The 23737-nt window shown below is 41.0% G+C and overlaps 1 protein-coding gene across 3 annotated transcripts in view; it reads left to right on the forward strand.

Moving 5' to 3' along the window:
• fbrsl1 (fibrosin-like 1) overlaps nucleotides 1-23737 on the forward strand; it is a 511912-nt gene that overhangs the window by 444345 nt on the left and 43830 nt on the right. For all 3 annotated transcript variants that reach the window (XM_036599230.1, XM_036599231.1, XM_036599232.1), the window contains exon 7: nucleotides 22207-22570. In XM_036599230.1, coding sequence (XP_036455123.1) covers nucleotides 22207-22570 — 364 coding nt within the window. The remainder of the gene's footprint in view (nucleotides 1-22206; nucleotides 22571-23737) is intronic.

A 23737-nucleotide genomic window follows, 5' to 3' on the forward strand; every position in this document is an offset into this window, starting at 1 on the left:
GTATTGCTGTAATAAAGGTAAACAGATGGTGGCTGTTGGCATGAAACTGTTACAAGCAACGATCTCTGTTCATCATAATATAAATCAAGGTTCTTGTAAAACTCATCGTGAATCTGTGGAATATTCCGATAGTAATAGGCTTCAATCCATTAAATCTTCCAACACCGGTATCTTAAAATTCAAAGAATTCTTTAGCCCTAAAAAGGCCTAAATCTGTGGAATGTTCCGATAGCAAATGGTCTAAATCCCTGGAATCTTCCAATAACAACAGACCTAAATCTGTGGAATCTTCTGATATGGGCAGGCCTGTATCCGTGGAATTTTCTGATACCAACAGGTGTAAATGCCGATACAAATAGCTGTAAATCTGTGGAATTTTCTGATACCGATACTCCCAAATCTATGGAATCTACCAGTACAAATAGCCCTAAATCTGTGGAATCTTCTGAAATCAGTAGACCTTAATCCATGGAATTTTCTGACGCCAGTAGACCTAAATCTGTGAAATCTTCTGAAATCAGTAGACCTTAATCCATGGAATTTTCTGACGCCAGTAGACCTAAATCCATGGAATTTTCTGAAACCAGCAGACCTAAATCCATGGAATTTTCTGAAACCAGTAGACCTAAATCCATGGAATTTTCTGAAACCAGTAGACCTAAATCCATGGAATTTTCTGAAACCAGTAGACTTAAATCCATGGAATTTTCTGACACTAGTAGACCTAAATCTATGGAATTTTCTGATACCAGTTGGCTTAAATCCATGGAATTGTCTGATAACATTAGACTTAAATCCATGGAATTGTCTGAGACCAGCAGACCTAAATCCATGGAATTTTCTGATACCAGTAGATCTAAATACATGGAATTGTCTGATAACATTAGACCTAAATCCGTGGAATTTCCTGATACCAGTAGACCTAAATCCATGGAATTTCCTGATAACAGTAGACATAAATCCATGGAATTGTCTGACACCAGTAGACCTAAATCCAAGTTTCTGATACCAATAGAGGTGAATCTGTAGAAACGTCCTATAGATACAGGCCTAAATCAGTAGAATTTTCCGATACCAGTCAGCCTAAATCCATGGAATTGTAATATCAGTGTTATCTGCAAAGAGATACGTCGGTCAGGTCCTGGCATGAAAGAGGCGAAATCTGATCCCGGATCAGCCTCTTTCCCCGTAGTCGAGAGAGAGCGCCGCTTCAGGCTCAGCTTTTCTTCACACAAAGCCTGATGTTTCTACTTTGGCTGAAACCTGATCCGAGGTCAGCGCTGCTCTCCGATAAGGCGGCCACTCAGCGCGGAGCCTCTGCTTTAGCCCTTCAGTTCTTTTGTAGTGGCTCCTATTGGCTCTGAGTGTTTGTAAACCTGATATTTCCGTGCAACCTTATCCCGTGGCTTCCTGACGAACGGCCGTTGGACGGGAAGCTTTCTGTGGCTTAAGCTGCGCTGCTTCTACATGAAAGGACATGCTAAGCTAACGTAAACACTGAGTCTTTGCATTGTGTCGTTTGCAGAGTGCTTCAGCTCTGAATGGGCCGCGTTACTGGCTGTTAACCCTTACTAGTCTGTTATTCTCATTTAAATTAAATATATTTATGTAAATACGCAACAAATTATATTTGCATTTGATTTACATTCTGTGTGGACGGGTTTGAGTTTGCGTTTCTTCCATTTTCCTGTTTGCTTTGAAGTCAGAAAATGGCAAAAATGTTTTCTTTCTGCAGGAAACCATCATAAAATATCTCCTCCCATGTCGTAACGTCATAATTCATTTTTAGATTTTTTATATTTATCTCTCTGAATTAAACACACCGTTTTGGTTTACTTTGCCTTTAAGAACAATATATGCAAATGAACCCTGTTCTGATTGGCTGCCGCATTCAAAACGCAGGGCCGAAACACTCAGCGTGAATGGGTGGGGCTAAACTGCTACAGGCTCAAGAAGCGAATATAAGGAAATGTGTTTTGTGACATCACAAAAACAACAAAGAAACATGCGGTTTTTGCGGTTTGGTTTCCATGTATGGTGTGTTTAGACTTTGGAGTGAATGTTTTGAGCTTTGCTGATGTTTACGTTCTCTTTCATGTGACAACAACAGACCTAGATCTGTGGAATCACCTGATGAAGACAGGCCTGTATCCGTGGAATCTTTTGATAATTATAGGCCTAAATCCAGGGAATTTTCTGATACCAACAGGTTTAAATTCTGATATGAATAGCAGGAAGTCTGTGGAATTTTCTGATACCGATAGGCTTAAGACCATGAAATCTTCCAATGCCAATATTTTTAAATTCAAAGAATCCTCCGATACAAACAACCCTAAATCCATGGAATCTTCCGAAACCAATAGGCCTAAATCCGTGGAATGTTCCGACAGAAATAGGTGTAGATCTGTGGAAATTTCCAACACCAATATATCTAAATCTGTGAAATCTTTCACTGCCTCTATCTTTGAATTCAAAGAATCTTACGAAACCAATAAACCTAATTCCCGGAATGTTCCAAAACAAGTAGATCTAATTCCATGTAATGTACTGATAGAACTAGGTGTAAATCTGTGGAAATTTCCAATACCAATAAACCTAAATCCATGAAATCTTTCGATGCCTCTATCTTTAAATTCAAAGAATATTCCAAAACCAATAGACCTAATTCCATGGAATGTTCCGAAACCAATAGACCTAATTCCATGGAATGTTCCGAAACCAATAGATCTAAATCTATGGAAGTTTCTGACGTCAGTAGACCTAAATCCATGGAAGTTTCCGATGGCAATAGTAAAAAGTGGTGATTTTCCATGCTATGGGCCCTTTAAAGCGCCTGTAAAGATCCTGGCGAGATTGGCTGATAAGAATGAAAAGGAGCTGTAAATTAAACCTGTTTTTCCCCTCGGCGAACGAACAATAGCTGTAGATTTTGTCTCCCAGCCCGTTTTTCAGCTTCAGAAAGAAAAATCGCTTCACCTGCGATGCAATCTCGGCTGGACGCGGCGCTCGCTGCCCGCGACGCACGGCTTTCTAAAGGCTCCTGTAGAACCGCGCTGATGATGCATGAGCTGCGGGCGGCTCAGTGTGAAATAACGCGCTCCAGAGCATCTGTGAAGGATTTCAGCGGCCGGCTGGAATGCTTTTATGCAGAGACGGCCCATTAAGCGCCTGAAAGCAGCGCAGACGTTTGTGGAGCGCTTTTGATCAGACTTAAAAAAAAAAATAAGAGAGATTTATCAAAATGTAAGAATAAGACGACGCAGGTCGAGATGAATTAGCAGAGCTGGAAACACGTGGAGCCAGTCTGCTCTTCTCTGTCAGAGAAGATTCAGAGCTGATGTGAATCGACGTTGGTAGGTTTGTTTGTTTGTTTTGATTTTTTTTATTGCTGTGAGATATTAAAGGGCCTGGATTAGATATTAGGGAAAAACAAATCTCTTTTTTTAAAATAAACAAATTGATAAGTTTCAAAAACATCCCAGTCTGTAAACGGAAACAAAGCTGCAAGAACAAAAGCTGACTGTCACATACAATACCCCATTCAGCCCACAGCTGTAGAATAGATACTGAGCAATTCATCAAAGATACTGAATAATTCATAGGAGATACTGAATATTTCATAGTAGATACTAAATAATTAATAGTAGATACTGAGTAATTCATAGTAGATGCTGAATAATTCATAGTAGATGCTGAATAATTAAAAGTAGATGCTGAATAATTAATAGTAGATACTGAATAATTCATAGTAGATGCTGAATATTTCATAGTAGATACTAAATAATTAATAGTAGATACTGAGTAATTAATAGTAGATGCTGAATAATTCATAGTAGTTACTAAATAATTAATAGTAGATACTGAGTAATTAATAGTAGATACTGAATAATTCATAGTAGATGCTGAATATTTCATAGTAGATACTAAATAATTAATAGTAGATACTGAGTAATTCATAGTAGATGCTGAATAATTCATAGTAGGTATTGAATAATTTGTAGTAAATACTGAATAATTTGTATTAGACACTGACAGTAAGCCAGTAGTTATGATATATTGATAATGTAATTTAAAAATTATGAATATATCGTGAGTATTTCCATATTATTAATATATCTATTGATAATATCGCCACCCCTCTCCCCCAGAAAAATACATGCACTCCATGGCAGCTTTGACCTACTTTCTAATCTGTTTTAGTTTATATGCTTTTTTAAATATTAACTTTTTTAATGAAGATCTTTAATAATAAAACTCAGATATTAAATAATACAATACTGACCAGCCCAGCGTCTTTTGAGAACAGCTTCATGCGTCATTATAATAAACGTTACGTCGTTTTAGCTCGTTTTTACTGCAGCGAGTCACTTTGAGGGCGAAGTGAAGCCCCAAAGCGTGTCGGCATTCGTTTTTGATGCCATTCGTAAAGTGATTTGGGGGGAATCCATACGGTAAAGCTAGCATTACGGTCAACAAACCTTCCCCCCTCCCCCTCCGTAAAAGGCTACTAATGCGCGAGTTCCCGCTCCTTAAACGCGAACCCCAGTTTCCCAGCGTACTTTTCAAGCTGTTTAATGGTAATTTTCAGTTTTTTTAAACCAAAACACCCCAATCACCTTTCACACATCGTTGGGTTTCTTGTTCATCGTCGACGATATCCGATTACGTCACCAGATCGCCCAGGCCTTCGCTGTCTGACGCACTGTTATCCATAACCCTGGACTAAAGTACGTTAGCTTAAAGCTAAAAACGGTAGCACTCGTTTTCAAGTCCGAGTTTTCTCTCGTTTTGTCTGATGTGTTTTTATGACCCGCTCTCTTAACCTGATGTTCTCAGGTGAGAAACCCGGGTTCTCAGGTGACGGAACACGATCTGACTAAAAATATTTACACACTCTCTTCACACCACCGCACCTCAGTCAGAGAGAGAGAGAGAGAGGAGTGACAGGTGAAGAACGAGTGAAGAAGAGTGATTACTGACTGATAACAGCTCAGTGACACAGGAAACCCAGAGAGAGAGAGAGGAGAGAGAGAGAGAGAGAGAGAGAGATGAACTGACTCCACATTAATATCCTCTCCGTGTTCGGAGTTCTGCTCCTTCACACCGTCTGTTTACATTCTCGCTCCACCAGCACTCAGCCTAACCTCACTGCACCACTCCATAGTCTCTCTCTCTCTCTCTCTCTCTCTCTCTCTCCTCTCTCTCTCCCCATTGCTGCTCCCTCCTTTTCTCCAAGCCTTATAAATCTCTCTCTCTCTCTTTCTTTCCATATATACTTTAGGGCCGGGCAGTATTTATCATTATCATGATAGACTGTATGTGGTCAGTACTTGTAGACACTGACCAACTGCATGTTTCATTACAAAGAGAGCAAAATTTGCCCTGTAACTTCGTTTAGTGCCAAATATCAAATAAAAGTAACTGTGTTCAGTTCTTGGTAGTATTTTTTAGTATTGCCATATTGCAATATTATATTTTTGCCGTATCCCACTTCTCATGCATAAATGTGTATGTATGTATGTATATGTTTGTGTGTGTGTCAGTACAAACATATATGTATATATATAGTCTGTGTGTGTGTATATATGTATGACTTTACAGGAGAAGGCAAGAACACTCTTACCTCTCAATGTAAGTTAATATGAAGAAATTTTATTCCAAGTGATTTTAGAGCATTTCTATTGGTCCATTCATCACGAAATTTTCACACAGTGTGAAGGACAGCTGGTGTGTTGAAATGATGTAGAAAATTGAAAATCAAAAGGGAGATGCATGGTTTAAATATATATGCCTTTTTATCCTCTCTCTCTCTCTCTCTCTCACTCTCTCTCTCTCTCTCTCTCTCTCTCTCTCTCTCTCTCTCTTCTGAGCTCTCTCTCTCTCTCGTTTCTCTTCTCCCTCCTTTTCTCCAAGCCTTATAAATCTCTCTTTTGCTTTCGTTCCATATATATTTTATGGGCGGGCAGTATATATTGTTATTTGTATATGGTCAGTACATGTAGACACTGACCAACTACATATTTCATCATTGAGAGAAGTAGTAGTATTTTTAGTGTTTAAATTTTTTATGTAGGTATTTACATTTTTTACCATATTGCCCACCTCTATAAGTGTGTGTGTGTGTGTGTGTGTGTGTGTGTGTGTGTCTATGTATACACATGTTTATACAGATTTACAGAAAGAGGAAAAAAGCAAAAGGGAGAGACAAATATATATATATATATATATGTATGTGTGTGTGTGTGTGTGTGTATGTATGTGTATATATATATATATATAGTATATATATGTATGTATATATATATGTATATATACACACACATTCAAATATATATGTATTTGTCTCTCTTGTCTCTCCTTTCCTCTCTCTGTCTCACTCTTTTCTCTCTTTTGCATCTCTTGATTTCTCTCTCAGTTTTGCCTGTTCTTCTGCCTCTTTCTGTCTCTGTTTTGTCTTTTTTCTGCCTCTCTCTCTCTCTCTCTCTCTCTCTCTCTCTCTCTCTCTCTCTCTCTCTCTCTCTCTCTCTGAGCTGTGTAAATCTGGTTGGAGGCGGTTGGCGAGGCTGATGGAGGACGCTTTCCTGCCGTGTGGCAAAAAGCCTTTGTTGAGTATGTAAGAGCTTTATGGAGCCGACACGCTGAGAGAGGGAGGGAGGGAGAGGGAGAGCGAGAGAGAGAGAGAGAGAGCGCAGAGAAAAGAGTAAGAGCTGTATGAATTTCTGGCACGTTCTCTGTGGTGATCTGGTGCTCTCAAAGGAGTTATTTGGTAAAAGAAAATCAGGTTTATCCCGTTTCTGCCTCGCCTTAAATGTGGTCGACCAGTCGGTGCACGTTTGGTGTCTGAAGGTTGTTCATTTACTTTTAGCTCTGGAGCTACGAGGCTAACGACAATTAACCACTCAGGAGCAAAACTCAGCCTTTGAACTTGAAAGAAATAACGATTTGACGTTTATCGTGATGATTATCGATCGACTGATAGGAACTTTTTTATCGTGATAACGTTTTCGGCCGTATCGCCCAGCCCTACCTGGACAACTGAATGGTGTCCATATTCTAGTTCATGTATATACATAACAGTGTGTCTGTGTGTATTTAGGATCGTCGATTTAACGGCCCCTGGGTACAAATATTTGGTTTCTGCCTGCCTGGCTACCTTTTTTGGGTTGTTACTGAATTTTATATGACATTACAGCAGGTTACACGAGGCCCGTGCAACACGACGGCAGCTCACTGACCGCAGAGTTGAGCACGTTGCTGCTGTGGGTGCTTATAATCTTGGAAATGGGCTTCCTGTAGTCTGTGGAAGTATCAGGCCTCGTTTCTGCAGACGCCCCAGGCTCATCATTTGAATTCCTGGGGCTTCAACTTACATTCCTAGGAGCTAACGTTAGCGTTAGCTACTAAAAAAAACCCTGAGAGCTTGACCAAAGTAAAGGTGGATGGTGTAACAGTTGCTAAGCAACAACTGGAGGAGAAAATGGAGCGAGTGTTGAGGAAAGACAGGGATGTACGATCGACCATAATACACTGACAAATTAGCACGTTTTTTTTTCGCTGTGCCACTAAAATTCCCACCATGAGTCAAAACAACCACTAATATCTTCTCATAATTTCTCACTGGGGCCCCCTGGTGGCTCGGGCCCCTGGTCACGCACCTATAAAGCCCATTGGATGAAATAGCTTGGGTTCTTTTGCTAGTTAGCTGTATCAGCCTCTTAGCTCCAGTGCTAAAGTTTAGCAATACATAACAAAATGCCTACACCATAGATATTCATACCGAGATGCTGCGTTGTCTGTTGTTCTCTATCTGAGGCGATACGTCTGCGCGTCCGCCATGTTGGAGAGGTCGAGATCCGCTTGTGAACAGATTCACTTGTATTGAGAGACGAAGAGTCTCAGGATTAAATCAGCCACAACTTCCTTATTACTCAACCGATTTTCACCAAATCTGTTTAGTTATAATCCTCAGGCACAGATTAATCCAGGCTGCACAGATCTGCTCTCGGTAGCTTTTATTACTTTAATAACTGATCGTGATAATTAGCCGTCCAGACCAGCAGGAAGTATTCAGTCTTCACCTGATGTGGGTTTAGTGCTCCGGTAAAAACCCAATGTGTGAATCACTTCTAATCTTAATACACAGAAGGACGGAGCTAAAGTCGGCTTCCAGTTCGCCAGCTTCTTGGTCGAGTTTTCCCGTTCCACCTTAAATGGCGCAGCAGTCTCTTTCTGGTGCCTGAAGCTGCACCATTTAAGGTGGAACAGGAAAAAAATAACTACTACATAAAGTTAAGACTCTGAATAGACTATTAAATGACATAATCTTAATATAAAACCAGAGAAAAAACAATCACATCAATAGATTCTCTGTGCTTCACCAAGCACACGACCATATCTACATAAACGCCACACAGACATGAGTGTGGGTCACTGCGTTCCCTCCGTTATATAATCCTATCCCCCTTTCTGAGTGTGATATTCCTGAAACTAGTGTAATTTCGGACAGTATCTTTCTTAAACTGCCGCTCTGTAATGGTACTGAATGCAGTCCAGCAGCGATGTTGACCTCCCTCAAAATGGCGGCGCTGTTGACGTGTCTGGCTGGACCCAGTGCGGCATCTAGCTATGTGTATCTATGGCCTACACATCTGTCATTTCTTCTTTATTGTGCAGCCCTGGCGCACGCGTGTGTGTATGTGTGTGTTCCTGTTAGCGCTGCATGCTAATCCTGCGCTCCCGCTGCTGCTGGCAGGCCGTATCTGGCTCTCAGCAGGCCGTAGCCGTTATTAGAGCAGACAGCATTGTCTGCAGTTATCTCCGTAATTACACCGCTGTGTTTCTGATCAATCCAGACAGCTGCTGGCCAGCGCCGGCCCAGCGCCGCACGCTAATTAATGAAACGATGAGCCGTTTGGCACACAAAAACAATCTGGGAGGGCCTGGAACACCCCCCCCAACCCCCCAACCCCCCCCCAAAAGCTCAAGTTCAGCATGTCTCAGCGGAGGGAAAGGCCAGAGGTCTGTCAGGGTCAGAGAGAGAGAGAGTCAAGGGTCAGATTACAGCGCTGGGGTGGGCTGTCATACAAACTACTGTGTGTTTCTGCTCTGCTGCAGTGAACAGAACAGCAGGCCAACGAGAAATACGTACGTTTTTCAGTCTGTCTGGACCATTACACCAAATTAGTTCAAACTTACAGTAAAAAAATTAATACATCTAAAAAATGAAGCAAGATTTCGTTCTGATGTATTTAAACCCAAGGCATTAATAGAGATAATAAAAAGCTAAATATATACAAAATCATCATTTCACTTCTGAAAATAACAGTTTTTTATTTGCTTTTTTAATGTTTTTTGTTTGTAAAAAATCTTTAATTCATTTTAAAGTTGAAAGATTTAGAGTTCAGTTTTTTAAATAAAAAACCTAATTCTAAAAACGCTCATCACTACCGGAACTCAGAGTTATAGTCTGTGGGTGGGGCCTTATTTTAGCCACGCCCCTGTGTTTCAGAGCAGGAAGTGAGGCTGCATCCCTGTCCCTCATGGCCACATGGTGAGCAGTTAGATCCCATAGTTTTGAAGTAAATGAGTCCCAAAGTCTGAAAATCAGTGTGGAACATTAAGAATCGTCATATTTTCTGCAGTTCAGCACTTTTTAGTGTTTTAATGTAAAATATGATGATTTTCTGTGTGAACAGCTGTTCAAAGCTGTGTTTGCTGAGTTTCTGAGCTCAGAATGAGCTAAAATTGTCACTGAAACAGTCACTACTGACACATTTGGTACAGTTTGATTGTTTTGGTAGAGACAGAATGGACTGTTCAGTCATTAGTTTTAATAAAATAATCATAATTAAGGTTTAGAGTCACTCAGAGCAAAAGGGTTTTAGTCCGTGCAACAAAAAAAAACTTGGAGTGTCAGCAAATGCAGATTAGTCAGCTAGTGAAAATGAGTAGTTGTGTGACCCCTAGTAATAACACCCACCTGGAAAACTGAATTTTTGCTGAATTTTGTTCATACTTCAGTCCATGTTGATACCCTTATTTATTTATGTATGTAAGTATGTATGTATTTATTTATTTCGCTGCTGTCAGAAAAAACTCGAATCTCCAAACTGATATATATATATATATATATATATATATATATATATATATATATATATAACGTATGCATGTTTGTTTAGGGACAGTGAGCCGCTTGAGATTCAGCCTTAGGTTTTTCCGAGCTCTGATCTTATTGATGTTTAATATTGACCTTAAGGGCTGTTTGTGTTCAGTCTTCAGATCTTTACCTGCTTGTTTTATGTTAAAGGGTGTTAAATATTGACCTTAAAGAAACTGGTATCCATTAAGATTAGATTAGATTACATTCAACCTATTGTCGTTGTGCAGAGTTCAGGTACAGAGCCCATGATATGCAGTTTGCATCTAACCAGAAGTGCAAAGTGCAGTATTATTTACATATAAAGTGCAGAAAGACGGTAGAGTGTTAAAAAAAAATTATATACGAAGTATAAATTTAATATACATATATATCTCCATTTTTGTCGTTTTTCAGTTTTTGACATAGTTTGAAAATACTTGTTGCTCTTTACATTGTGTGTAAATTTCATGATGAATGGACCAAAAGAAACGACCCTAAATGACTTGGAAAAAGTTCTGGTTCCATTGACTTACATTAAAAGTAGAGTTTGTTTTTTCCTTCTCCTGTAAAGTTACCATTTTGGAGATACAGAGTGAGTGGAGAGCGTACTAATGTAGGTAGTGTTCTGTGAGAGCAGCATTTGTAAAAGATAAGTATGCAGAGTAAACTTGTACAGTAACTGCGCAAATATGAATAGTGCAATAATACCAGGATATAAAGTACAGTAACAGTGCAGTGAGGGGGTGCGGTTAAAGTGACGCTGTGGAGTTCAGCAGGTCACAGCCTCAGGGAAGGGGCTCTTCCTGAGATTAAACGGCTGTGTTTAACTCTAAATTTAAATTACAATTGGAGTTTTCTGCTTTAGCCAAAAAAACAACATTTAAATAATAAAAAAACTAAGTTGTGTAGCTTACCTGAAGTTATATAGAGTTATTTTTACTTAATCAAAACAACAGTTTGACTGATATTTACCTGAAATGCACAATAAATACATTTCATTAAAATAGAGATCTGTTTTTCAGCAGATGAGCTCTTCATATATGTGCATACACTGACCTGCTCCACACATACGTCCCATCCTTGGTACCTCGTGAAGAAGGATAACCAAGCCCGGGTGACCGTACAGGTGGAACGACGAGTGATGCTGATGCGGTTCCCATGGTGATAGAGACAGGGAGCTCAGCAGGATGCTGAAGAGATGAACACCTTTGTTTATTTATTTTGTTTTTCTCCGTTTTCGTTTTCGTTTCTTTGTGTGGGAGCGTCAGCATGGGGTTACGCGGGGCCTCGTACGCACACGAGGAGAAATCCTCCACGTTTAGCGTTTTGCCTTGGAAATGAGCTGCGAGCGCGGGGCGTCGAGCCCTTCTCCTTTCGCTGCGGTAGGCAGCTGCGTCTGAGCAGCAGTAGCCCCCGGTCATTCCAGAGAATTTGCATCCCCTGCTGCCTCTGAAGACCTCATTTGCATGCGCGCTGTTTTTATTTTGGTTTTTATGTCGCGAGCGCTGCCGATCGCTACAGTAACACGTTCATTTTCATCCTCATTTGCATGAGCAACTGGAGGCAGTTTAAAACGTTGGGGCAAGAAACAAGAGGGCAAAGCCTGGCGCTCCTCCAGCGCATTCAGACGCCAGCTTTTCAGCTGCTGCGCACAATATTAAAGCGACAGTTTGGCCAAAAATCAAATTACAGAGCTACAGAATTCTGTTCTTTTGTTAAAGATGAGAGAGTGAGAGAGACAGAAAGAGAGAGAAAAGAGAGAAAGAGTGAGAACTACCCTTTGGAGAGAAAACCAGAAATAGAGGGAGAGAGTAATAAAATGAAGAAATAGAGAGAGAGATATATAGAGGAAGAGGGGAGTGAAGGAGAGAAAGAGAGAAGATGGAAAAAAATGAAAAAGCAGGGCAAGAGATATGGAGAATGAGGAATAGAGAGAGTGAAAGAAAGAGAGACAGAGAGAAGAAAGGGAAAAAGAGAGAAGGGGAGAGAGAGAGGCAAGAGGGAAAGAGGAGGAGAAGGAAGGAGAGAGACACTGAGACAGACAGAAGAGAGAGAAATAGAGAGATGCTGAGAGAGATGAAAGAGAAATGGATGCTGAGAGAGAGAAATAGAGAGATACTGAGAGAGAGAAGTAGAGAGAAATGCTAAGAGAGAGGACAGAGAGAGAGAGAGAAATAGAGAGATACTGAGAGAGAGAAGTAGAGAGAAATGTTAAGAGAGAGGAGAGAGAGAGAGAGGGAAATAGAGAGATGCTGAGGGAGAGAGAGAGAGAGAGATACTAAGGGAGAGAGAGAGAGAGAGAGTACCTCAGTGACTGTTGCCATCTGTCTGAGCTTTTCATCATAGAACTTGTGAGCGTGTGACAGGAACAGCGGGGCAGCCGTCCAGATGTTCCAGGCAGGCGTCTGTCTGGGCCTGGATTGAGGTCAAAGGTCAAGGATATCTTGGCGTGACAGCTGCGGGGCAACACCGCAGGTCAGCCCGCTCCTTCTGGAACCATCCGTCATTAGAGCGTCCCCAGAGGCCGTGGGTTTGGTCCAGCTACGGCGGCACGTGCAGAGGAACTGAGGCCCATACGGACCTCTGAGGACGTCCATCATTAGCCCTCAGCATCTGGACATCAGCTCCGGGTCTGAGAGGCTCCTCAGAAGTTCCTACTCACGACTTCGGGGGTCAGAAACACGACTGAATTTGTGTCGAGTTGTTTTGGTCGTAAATAAGACAGACGGCTGGAAATACTTACTTGTTTACGTTTGTTTATCTTTCATTAAAGAGAGTCTGTTTATTTTCCACTGCTTCAAAGTGCAGAGCAGAGGACGCTTATACAGTCAGAAGCATCACATGTCATGAGCTCACGTTCGTATTTTGGCGTGTGGGTGATTTTAGCCCGAAGTGTTCATGTGTGGCTGCTGAGTAACTGGAAAAAACCCAGTCTGGTACCTTTTTGTTCTCAGAGCACTTTTCCCCCAAAAATCACTGCGTAATTTAAATTAATTAGTCACTACAGAGTCAAAATAGCAATAATGCTGAACACGTGCTACATGCAAGCTGACATTCCTGCACATTTAATTAACATTTAATTATTGTAATTAATGTGAAAGCGAGTCATTGTTGCTATAAGTTCATTACGGGTGGGCGATACGGCAAAATATATCACAATACTTCAAGGCATTTTCACCACACGATATGCATCACGATATTTAGTTTTTCTGAGATTTAATAAGTTGCAACAGACAAAATAGAACCTGTGGTGCCACATATAAAATACTGTAAGACTCCCTAAGACTAAGACTGAGACTAAGACTGAGATATTTCATCTTCCACTATATATCATTTTATTTTGCAATAGTATGTACCATATATCTCCATTTTTGTCATTTTTCAGTTTTTGACATAATTTGAAAACGCCTGTTGCTCTTTACATTGTGTTTAAATTTCATGATGAATGGACCAAAAGAAACGACCTAAGATGACTTGGAAAAAAGTCTGGTTCCATTGACTTACATTAAAAGTAAAGTTGGTTTTTTCCTTCTCCTGTAAAGTTACCATTTTGGAGATACGAGGTTTTCCTCCGACAACAGCGAAATACTACCTCATTGTGTTTATCTTTAGGTGTTTAGCCTTATATTTTATGTACTTGCTGTCAGTTTTAGAGCTGCTAAATGTTTTTTAAAAACCAATAAAGATATATCGATCTATCTATCTATCTGTAAAAATTATAATAATAAAACAAGTGTTTTAATTTTATATTTTTCAAACTGTAAAAGTGCGCTGCACTAAATCCAATTAAACAGGCCTAATTATGCTCACTTTGTAGTGAAACATGCCATTAGTGTTCTTTAAGTACTGGTGATATCCAAGATATGCTAGGAAAAGCATATTGTGACATAATTTATCATGATAATATTAAAATATTGCACATTGCCCAGCCCTAAACTATACAGTGTGGTCAACCAGCACGCTCCGAAGTTGATACGTTTTTGTCCTGCGAATATTTTCACTTACGAAGTCGGTAAGTAGTTGAAATGGCACAGACGCCACATGCAAGCTAACATTCCTGCTCATTTGACTGATGTACGTTACATAAATGCAAGGCTACGTATTTCTGTATTCATAACAGTACACTGTGATTAACCAGCGAGCGCCGAAATTAATACGGTTTAGTTCGATAAGTTTTCCCCGAAACATCACTGCAAAATTTGAATTACAAGGTCGTTACATAGTCAAATATGCTACATGCAAGCTAACTTTCCTGCACATTTAGTTGACGTGACGGAGTCAATGAATGTAAAGCTGCTCACAATAACTACAGGATCGTTAGTCGTTGTTAACGAAGCTGATACGTTTTTGTCTCATGAACATTTTCCCCCAAATATTTTCATTTTGAGTTGGTAATAGCCAAAATAGGACTTTTGCTAAATACATGTTACGTGCTAACGCTGGTGCAGTGTGTAAGATTTAGTGGCATCTAGTGGTGAGGTTGCCTCCCTCACCCCTCCCTTTCCAAGCGAGTAGTAGAACCTACAGTGGCCGTCAGGTTTTCTGCTTTTTTGAGAAGAACGCGGAGGGGAGAGAGAAGAATAGAAAAAATGACGAGAAGAGGGAAGGGAACGAATGGCTAGAATGTGAGAATGGCTGCCCCCTCCCCCCCCCCGCCCTTAGAGTCAGTGTTTGGTTTGTCCACTTGGGCTACTCTAGAAACATGGCGGCGCAACATGGCGGCCTCTGTTGGAAGACTATGTAGATATAAAAGGCTCATTCTCAATTAACAACAACACAACGGTTCATAGTCACAGGTGATTAAACACTAATGAACAGGTGATTAAACACTAATGAACAGGTGATTAAACACTAATGAACACATGGTTTTGTTACTACGTTCATTTCTGCTAATAGAAATTTTACGCACTGCACCTTTAAATTGCCAAGTTGTAGTGGTGCATGTAGGACAAACTGTATCAGCTTTAGAACGTTTTTGTTTAGCACTGGGTGCAATTAATTTTTCCCGTAGAGAGACCAGCTCCCTCCCACAACTCGTTTAGATGCTCACAGTGAATACCAGCGTGACGGCAGGTCCTCAGAGATCCGCCCGGCCTTCGGTTCCTCTGCACGTTCCTGCTCCAGGAGCACCGAACCCGCCGCCTCTGGGGACGCGCTAATGACGGATGGTTCCAGAAGGAGTGTAGATCAATAGTGTGCTAGAGAGTCATCTGGTGACCGGAGAAGCCAACATGACCCAGGAGACCATCGCGCTCTCTCCTCAGAGTGACCTTTGACCTCTGCAGAGGTTTTGTTGTTCTTCAGCGTGTTTCGAGTCACGTTTTTAACCCCTCGGAGTCGTCACTGTCACTTTGATCTGCTGTTGAAACATAATTACATAATTAACCAGATTTGCATTTCCTGATTTAAATACAGCGTTTACAAAGCAGGAAAATGAGGAAGGAAGAAAATAAAGAGAAAGAAAAATGGAGGAATAGAAAGGAGGAAAAAAGAAGGGAGAAAAAGAACAAACACTAAGAGAAAAGAAGAGAAAGTGAAGGAATAAAAGGAAGGAATTAGTGAAGAAAAAGAAGGAAGAGAATAAAGAAAGAAGTAAAATAAAGAGCAGAAGAAGGAAGAATAGATAGAAAATGAGAGAGAGAGCGGTGAGAAATAGGAAAAGGAAATGACGAAAAAGCTGGTCTAACCTGATCTAAGCTGGGTTATGCTGGTTTAGCTGGTCACCCAGTATGGTCATGCTGGTTGGCCAGCGTACCAGCATCCAAAACACAACATATGGGTCATTTTTGTGTGCCTAGCATTTACAGATATATCACACTTAAAAAACATGTTAGGGATACAATTTATTTATATTTTAAAATGAAACAAGTTATTATTAGCCATTAATTCAGCAATATTGGTTTTTAAATCAATTATCTAGAATTCCAATCACCACAGAAGAGCTCGTCCCCACAGTCGTGTGGGAAGGCTGAGGACATATTTTGGGGGAAAAAACACATTTTTCTGCAATTGTAACTACAATAATCTATACATGACTATGAAATATATGAATTAAATGACATAAAGAAAACAAATGCCAAATAAATGTTATTTAGTGGTGTCGAGTCACTGGTGTTACCGCGTAACAAAAAATCTCTTATTTTGAAATAAAAGTCACACTGATGACATCACTCGACTTCCTTTTACCCGTTTTCTGAGGATCTATGAAGAAAAGCTCATGGTGAGTCCACTGTGTCTTTCAGTTATCAGAGATTTTCTCATTTAGCTCATGATTTCATATGAAGCTTTTAGCTGAAGTCTCTGGTGTGACCGACTTTATTCTGAGGTAATTGTGAAAAAATAGAACACAAATGGATTAAATTCCATATTTTAGTGGATTTTCCATGATTGACAACATGTGGTTTGATGTTCTGTAGCAGTTATTCTGTAAAATGCATTGTTCATTAAAAATGTCTCTGATGTTCCCTTTATTATGTGGAACACCAGTGATGATCAGTAACACCAGTGACTCCTATGGACAGATAGGAAAGTGGACGCTTCTGTAGAATGACCCATATGCTGGTCTTGCAGTCGTACATTGTCGAACGTCGATGTTCATAACTAAGATGAAATTTTGATTGCGCTCAGAAATTCGAGGATAAAGTCGACGGTCAGTAATGGGACGTTTTTACAGGCCGCCTCTGTGTTTTTTTTCTCTTTTTTCCGCAGATTAATGGACTGGGTGAAATTTAGATCTTGTTTTTTGCAGGCGGTCCTGTCCGTGACACATTTTCCCGTCAAGTGACAGCGTGCGACATCGTGGGCCGTTCGTTATGGACGGCGGTTGTCTGGACGCTTCAGTCTACCTTGTTTTTAATGAGCATGAAGCCGAGCAGAAAGCGTGCCGCTGTCTTCTGGCTGCCATTATGCTCCATTAGAATCATCATTAAGATGAGCCCAGCGCCCGCCGCGCCCAGAGTAGCTCAGTCTCCGACCGCGGCCGGCCGCGCAGCGAGCTGGCCGCTGGGAGACGGTTTCCACGGCAACGTCAGCGCCGGGCGACATTTAGAAACGAGGGACATTTCTTCCTCCCTTTTTTGCCTTTGAATGGGCGGCGGGCAGAGTTATCCGCCGGAGCATCTGGCCAGACGTTTCTGAAAGAACGCAGCTCTTTTTTGCAGACCGATCCGGGCTTAGCTACCTGCTAACACTTATCAACACCGTTGGGATGGAAATGGCAAAGCTAATGTCAGATTAGCGACAAAGGACGACGTCCAGCAGCGGCCTTCACGGCAGTCTGGACCTCAGTGTGCCATCACTGGGCTGCCACTGTCTGTTATAGTGGTGACCGAATAATGTACTGGCGATTTTTTGGTAATTAATTGATTTTTTTAAACAATAAAAATGAATTTCAGTAAACAAGATTCTTAAATACTTTAAGTAAGCCTTACTTTAAAAAGCCGCTCAAACAGCACAAACTGAATGCACTGCCCTTTTAAAATCTTTTTTAATTTATTAAATGAAATCGAGATAATAAAATAATGCGATTAATCACAATTAACTATTTTAATAGAACTATTTTATATAAATATATAAACACTAACCCTCTGTGACAAAAGTACAATTCAATTTTGAAGATTTTTCTCAACTTTTAGTAATGGATCGATTATCCGTGGCAGCCTACAATTTTTTTTAACTTATTGTTTTTTTTATGTTGTTTTGTACGAATACACATTCATATAAATAAAATACAAAGGAGGCGGCAAAGAAATAAAAAAGTACATGAGGTCTTATTTGAAAGGTGCAGCATTTCAAACATAAAACTCAACAGCGATCTCTGTTTACATAGAAAGGCAGGATGATCAGAGTCAAAGGTCTCAGTTCACCCCGCTTACTCGGGTATAGCAATCCCGTTTCATCCAGTTTTTTTCCCCTCTCTCCTTTTAAAGACGTAGGGAGTAAGTCAACATTTTCATGGAGTGAATATAAGTCACAATTTCAACAACAAAAAGTCCAGAGTTGGGGGGGGTTCTTCTAACAGCTTTCTTACAAGCAACCAGAAATATATTCAGTAGGTAGCCTTCACTCTTTCTTAAGCCTTCAGGGGTTACAAAAAGATACATAGGATTAAATGACAGCTCCACAGAAATAAGTCTCCCCATATTAATCCAAAAGGATACTACATGCGCATGGTCTACGTCCATTGGCCCACACTCCCTCCAGCAGGGGAAGTGGGCCCAGTTAACCGTAATTTGAGTTTGGGCGTTATAAAAAAATCTGATCAGGCTCTTCCATCAAAAATCCCTCCAAATCAATGAATTAGTGGCAGTACAATGGTTTTCCCATGCTCGTGACCGTACTTCCTCTGGAATCTTTTCCTGTGTATCTTGTTCCCAGTGAAGTCTCACAAAGCTAGTAGAATTTTTATTCATTTTAATTTTTATTCATTAAACAGATGTCTTTGTTCGGTTTATATAACCAATAACCCTTTTATTTCCTTCACCCTCATACGCATCCATAAAAACTGAATCAATCCTGAGAAAGGAGCGGGGTTAGGGCCTTTAACCTCTTTCATACAGAAGTGACGGATCTGTAAATCCTGTTTACCAAGGTCAAAGGAGCCGCATAATTTCTGGAAACTGTCAAATTCCCCATTTGACACCATTTTACAGAGGGCAGTAATACCCCCTATAGACCACTGTCTGTAGGTGGCAGCCCATAATGAATAAACAATTAAAACGAAACGAGTTTTGTGCAATGAGTATTTATACGTATTACATATTACACTGTGGCAGCTGCTTCGTCTGTGTGATTTCGCTTTAGTGGACTTAATAAAAGCAGATTTCCTTTTAAAGCTAGGAATTCATGGCTGGCTAAATTGTAGGTTGTTTTAGAAAAATAATCGCCTCATTCTCCCAGCTTGAATCGAGGAGTTTAATGTTTTAATCTTTTCTCATTGTATTCCTTAAAAAAAAGCAGTTTCAGCTCCGGCCAGTAGAGGGAGCTGTTTTGTGTATTGTTGCTGTGTTTGTATGATGACAGTGAAGCTGAACTGAAATGAACCGAGTCGCTGTTTCCGTTTCCGTTGCGAAGATTTCAGCTGGGCTCTTTCCGGCCGTGTTGGCGGAGTCGGAGTGCGGGGATGATTAAAGGGCTTTAATATTCCATTAGCGCGTGGCTCTGTTAGCGTAGCGAGCGCAGAGAGGCTGATGTGGTTCTAATTGAGGCCGTAGTACGAAGCTGTCTGGACCTCAGCTTGCATGAAGTGCTCTAATTAGAGGCTTGAGCAGTGCAATGTCTCTCTCTCACACTCGTTCATTCTCTCTCTCTCTCTCTCTCACACTCGTTCATTCTCTCTCCCTCTCTCTCTCTCTCTCTCTCTCTCTCTCTCTTCATCACACTTTGTTTCTTTGTCATTTTTGGATGCATCATGTTCCACATTTGAAATTCTGACCAATGCAATACACTTCATACCGTTTAGTGCATTATATGCATCATCATTTTTCTCATTTATTGTTTACACTATAAAAGTGTTTATATATATATATATGTATATATAATATGTATATATATATAATATGTATATATGTGTATATATAATATGTATATATATGTGTATATATATATATATATTTCATTCTGTTACAGTAATAATAATAATAAATAATGATATAAAGGTTTTGTTAAGGTTATGATGAAATGAGATAATAAGCTTTTGTTACAGGAATGAGGTTTAGATGTTTTGTTACAATAATGAGGTTTTGTTACAGCTATGATGAAATGAGATAATGAGCTTTTGTTACGGAATGAGGTTTAGATGTTTTGTTACAGTAATGAGGTTTTGTTACAGTAATGATGAAATGAGATAATGAGGTTTTGTTACGGTAATGAGGTTTTGTTACGGAAATGATGAAATGAGATAATGAGGTTTTGTTACGGAAATGATGAAATGAGATAATGAGCTTTTGTTGCAGAATGAGGTTTAGATGTTTTGTTACAGAAATGATGAAATGAGATAATGAGGTTTTGTTACGGTAATGAGGTTTTGTTACGGAAATGTTGAAATGAGATAATGAGGTTTTGTTACGGTAATGAGGTTTTGTTACGGAAATGATGAAATGAGATAATGAGGTTTTGTTACGGTAATGAGGTTTTGTTACGGAAATGATGAAATGAGATAATGAGGTTTTGTTACGGTAATGAGGTTTTGTTACGGAAATGATGAAATGAGATAATGAGCTTTTGTTACAGTAATGAGGTTTTGTTACGGGAATGATGAAATGTTTGTTTTTAGTTGAGTTTGGTGGTCTTTGGATTTCTGGATTATAATATTCATGTGACTCGATGAATGTGCTTTAGCGACGTGGTGTTTTTTTTCCACGTTGCTCCCTGTCCGATTCTCTCAGCGCTGACAGAGCCCTCTCCGTAATCACAGACACTTTCATCCACTTACTGCTGTCTCTATCCTCTTAGCGCCGCGGCCTCTCCGCCTCATCTAGATTGCATGTTTCTAAAGGCTAAATTACCCCACTCAGTTTGACACGGCTGCTAAAAGCTACTTGTGCTTCGCGGAGCCGGCAGAATTCAGCAAGAGCGGAAAGAGACGGTGTTTAAAAAAAAAGGCTGCAGAAATGACTGGAATGATCTGGAAGGCAGATAGAGAGACAGAGACAGAGAGAGTAAAAGAGAGCGAGAGAGGAGGATAGGTAAAGTGGGCAAGGGAGGGGTGGAGAGCGAGAGAGAGAGCTGAAAGGGCAGAATAAAGGGTGCGCGATCCTTTTTCACAGGACAATTGAAACATAATTATTTCATGGCAGCTTGTGTGCTCAGTAAATCTGCGAGTAGGAGCGGCATTTAACTTTAATTAGCTCTGATTTATTCATTCTGACTGGATCGCTCGCAGAAATTGGATCATCTGATTATAGTCGAGCATGACAATGACCTGATTAAACACTTCATAAAACCCACAGAGAGAGAGAGAGAGAGAGAAGAGAGGGAGAGAGGAAGCAGAGAGTAATAAGAGACAGCAAAAAAAGAGGGAGAGGACAGGATGGAGAGGAAGAGAGACAGGGAGAGAGTAATAAGAGAGAGGGAGAGGGAGAAAGAGAGAGAGCAAGACAGAGGAAGGAGAGAGAGAGAATAATAAATGAGAGAGGAAGGAGAGAGAAAGAGAGAGAGGGAGTGAGAGGAACAGAGAGAAAGAGAGCGAGACAGACGGGATGGAGAGAAAGAAAGAGAGAGAACCAGGTATGAGAGAAAGAGAGAAACAGGGAGAAAGTAATGAGGGGGGGGGGCAAGAGGGAAAGGGAGAGAGAGAGAGAATAATGAGAGAGATGGACAGAGAGAGGGGTGAGAGGAACAGAGAGAAAGAGAGAGAGAGCCAGGGAGAGAGAGAGAGAGAGAGAGTATTAAATGAGAGAGAAAGAGAGAGATGGACAGAGAGAGGGGTGAGAGGAACAGAGAGAGAGAGAGAGAGCGAGACAGACAGGATGGAGAGAAAGAAAGAGAGAGAACCAGATAGGAGAGAAAGAGAGGGAGAGAGACAGAAAGAAAGTAATGAGTGGGGGGGACAAGAGGGAAAGAGAGAGAGAATAATAAATGAGAGAGATGGACAGAGAGAGGGGTGAGAGGAACAGATAGAAAGAGAGAGACCATGAGGAAGGAGAGAAAGAGAGAGAGAGAGAGAAATGGACAGAGCGAGGGGTGAGAGGAACAGAGAGAGAGAGAGACTGTGAGGAAAGAGGGAGAAACAGGGAGAGAGTAATAAGAGAGAAAGAGCGCAAGAGAGAGGGGGAGAAAGAGACAGGAAGAGAGAAAGGAGAAAGAGAGGCGAGAGGCACAGAGAGAGAGAGAGAAAAGAGGGAGAGAGAGATAGACACAGTGAATAGTGGTCAAAAATTCCAGTTCTCCCAGTTTCCTCTCTTCCCTTCCCAAATGTAGTCAGTCAGCCCGTCGTGTGGTGTTCAGTAATTAATAGACCTGATTCTGTGGTTTCTGACTCTGTGTGACTCACTGTTACCTGTGAAGACGGACTAAAGCGCTCAGCCTGATCTCGGGACCCTGAATGTTGTTGTTTGTCTCTGCAGGTGTGACGGCGAATGAGAGTTCGGAGTCTAAAACCTGCAGCTCTGCTAAAGTCTCGGGCCTCCAGCGCAGTCAGGAACAGAGCAGTAACGTTTCCTTTATTCCGGCCGTGCCCAGCCCCACCCCAGGCTCCGCCCCCACGGGGTCCCCCGCCCCTGCGGCCCCCGCAGCCCCCCCACCCGCAACACAGCACGCCTCCACACCCGCACTCAGCATCAAGAAAGAGTCGGCACCCCCTGACCCCACCCCTCCGCTCCTGAGGAACCTATCACATCCACCGGAGCACAGAGTCCCGCCCCCAGGCCACCACAGCCGACCAATCATCAGCCACCACCATCCACTGCCCTACAGCCTTCACGACATCAGGTAAACAAACACTGCAGATTCAGTAGGGAAGGTGATGCCTGTCGAATTTATCTCCAAAATATTTCTAAATATCTTAATTTAGTGATACAATATTTATCAATTTACTCAAAATTTAATTGCTGTTATTAGTCGAATATTGAAAATGAAGCCCATAATTACCAAAAAAGAAGATACAGTGTAATATCACATTTTTAGTAGTAGTATCGATACATGGAGGTCTAAGTATCAAAATTTTAAGCCAGTTTACCAAACGCATTTCTGTCTAAATCCACAAGGAGGCGCTGTCTCTCGCTCTTGGTGCAGGACAGCAGGGTTTGAGTCACTGCTTAACTCACTCGGTATCTTTTGCAATAAACTTTCTCAGGTTTTGAAAGTTGTAAATGTGCGTGCTGGTGAGATCCTGCTGGTGTGGGTTCACAACCATTTCTTCTCTGAATGGCAAACACTAAAGCTAATAGCGCCCCCGCTGGAGAAACTTCACACTGCTAGACGGGAGTTCTAAAGCCATCCCCACCCCCTCGCATCTTTAAGAAACGAGGTGTTTTCGCTCGTTATAGAGGTGCACTGGAATTCAGCCAGCTGTTTAAAACTTAAACTAAAATTTTCTAAAATTAAAGTCTTCTAGTTCTTTAGCTCTTCTTCCTCCGAACCTGGCATCTTTTAAGCGTTCACCGCATAAATATGTTATCTTAAATTAAACGTCTTCTTACATGTATATTTTGTTTGGTTTTAGTTTTCAGTTTTCAGCTACGTGTCCTGAATTTCAAAATGAAATCATAGAGGCTTGACACTATGGCTGCGTTTACACAGCAGGTAAAAGTGGGCCAAATCTGATTTTCTCCCCAAATCTGATTTTTTTTTGTTTGGTTGTTCACAATATCTTGTAAATGTGATCTGAATGTGACATCAGTCTGAACACATCAGCTCCTAAACTGAGCCACATGCACAAATGAACAATGCTTCGCGTGGCTCGTCCAGAGGTAAACAATCATGACGGCCAGCGAACGCCAGTCGCTCCCGGAGCTTCAGATTCGTCTTCGCCAGCATCACAGGAGAGATTATTAAGTTCCAGTGGTTGACAGCTGGACTCATCACCCACAGTGTGTTCGACTTCGCCGTATAAAGGGCTCGTTATTCGGCCACGGTCACTTCTTTGGTTCGTGTCCT

This window comes from Colossoma macropomum, unplaced genomic scaffold (assembly GCF_904425465.1).
Source record: "Colossoma macropomum unplaced genomic scaffold, Colossoma_macropomum, whole genome shotgun sequence".
Classification (NCBI taxonomy): Eukaryota; Metazoa; Chordata; class Actinopteri; order Characiformes; family Serrasalmidae; genus Colossoma; species Colossoma macropomum.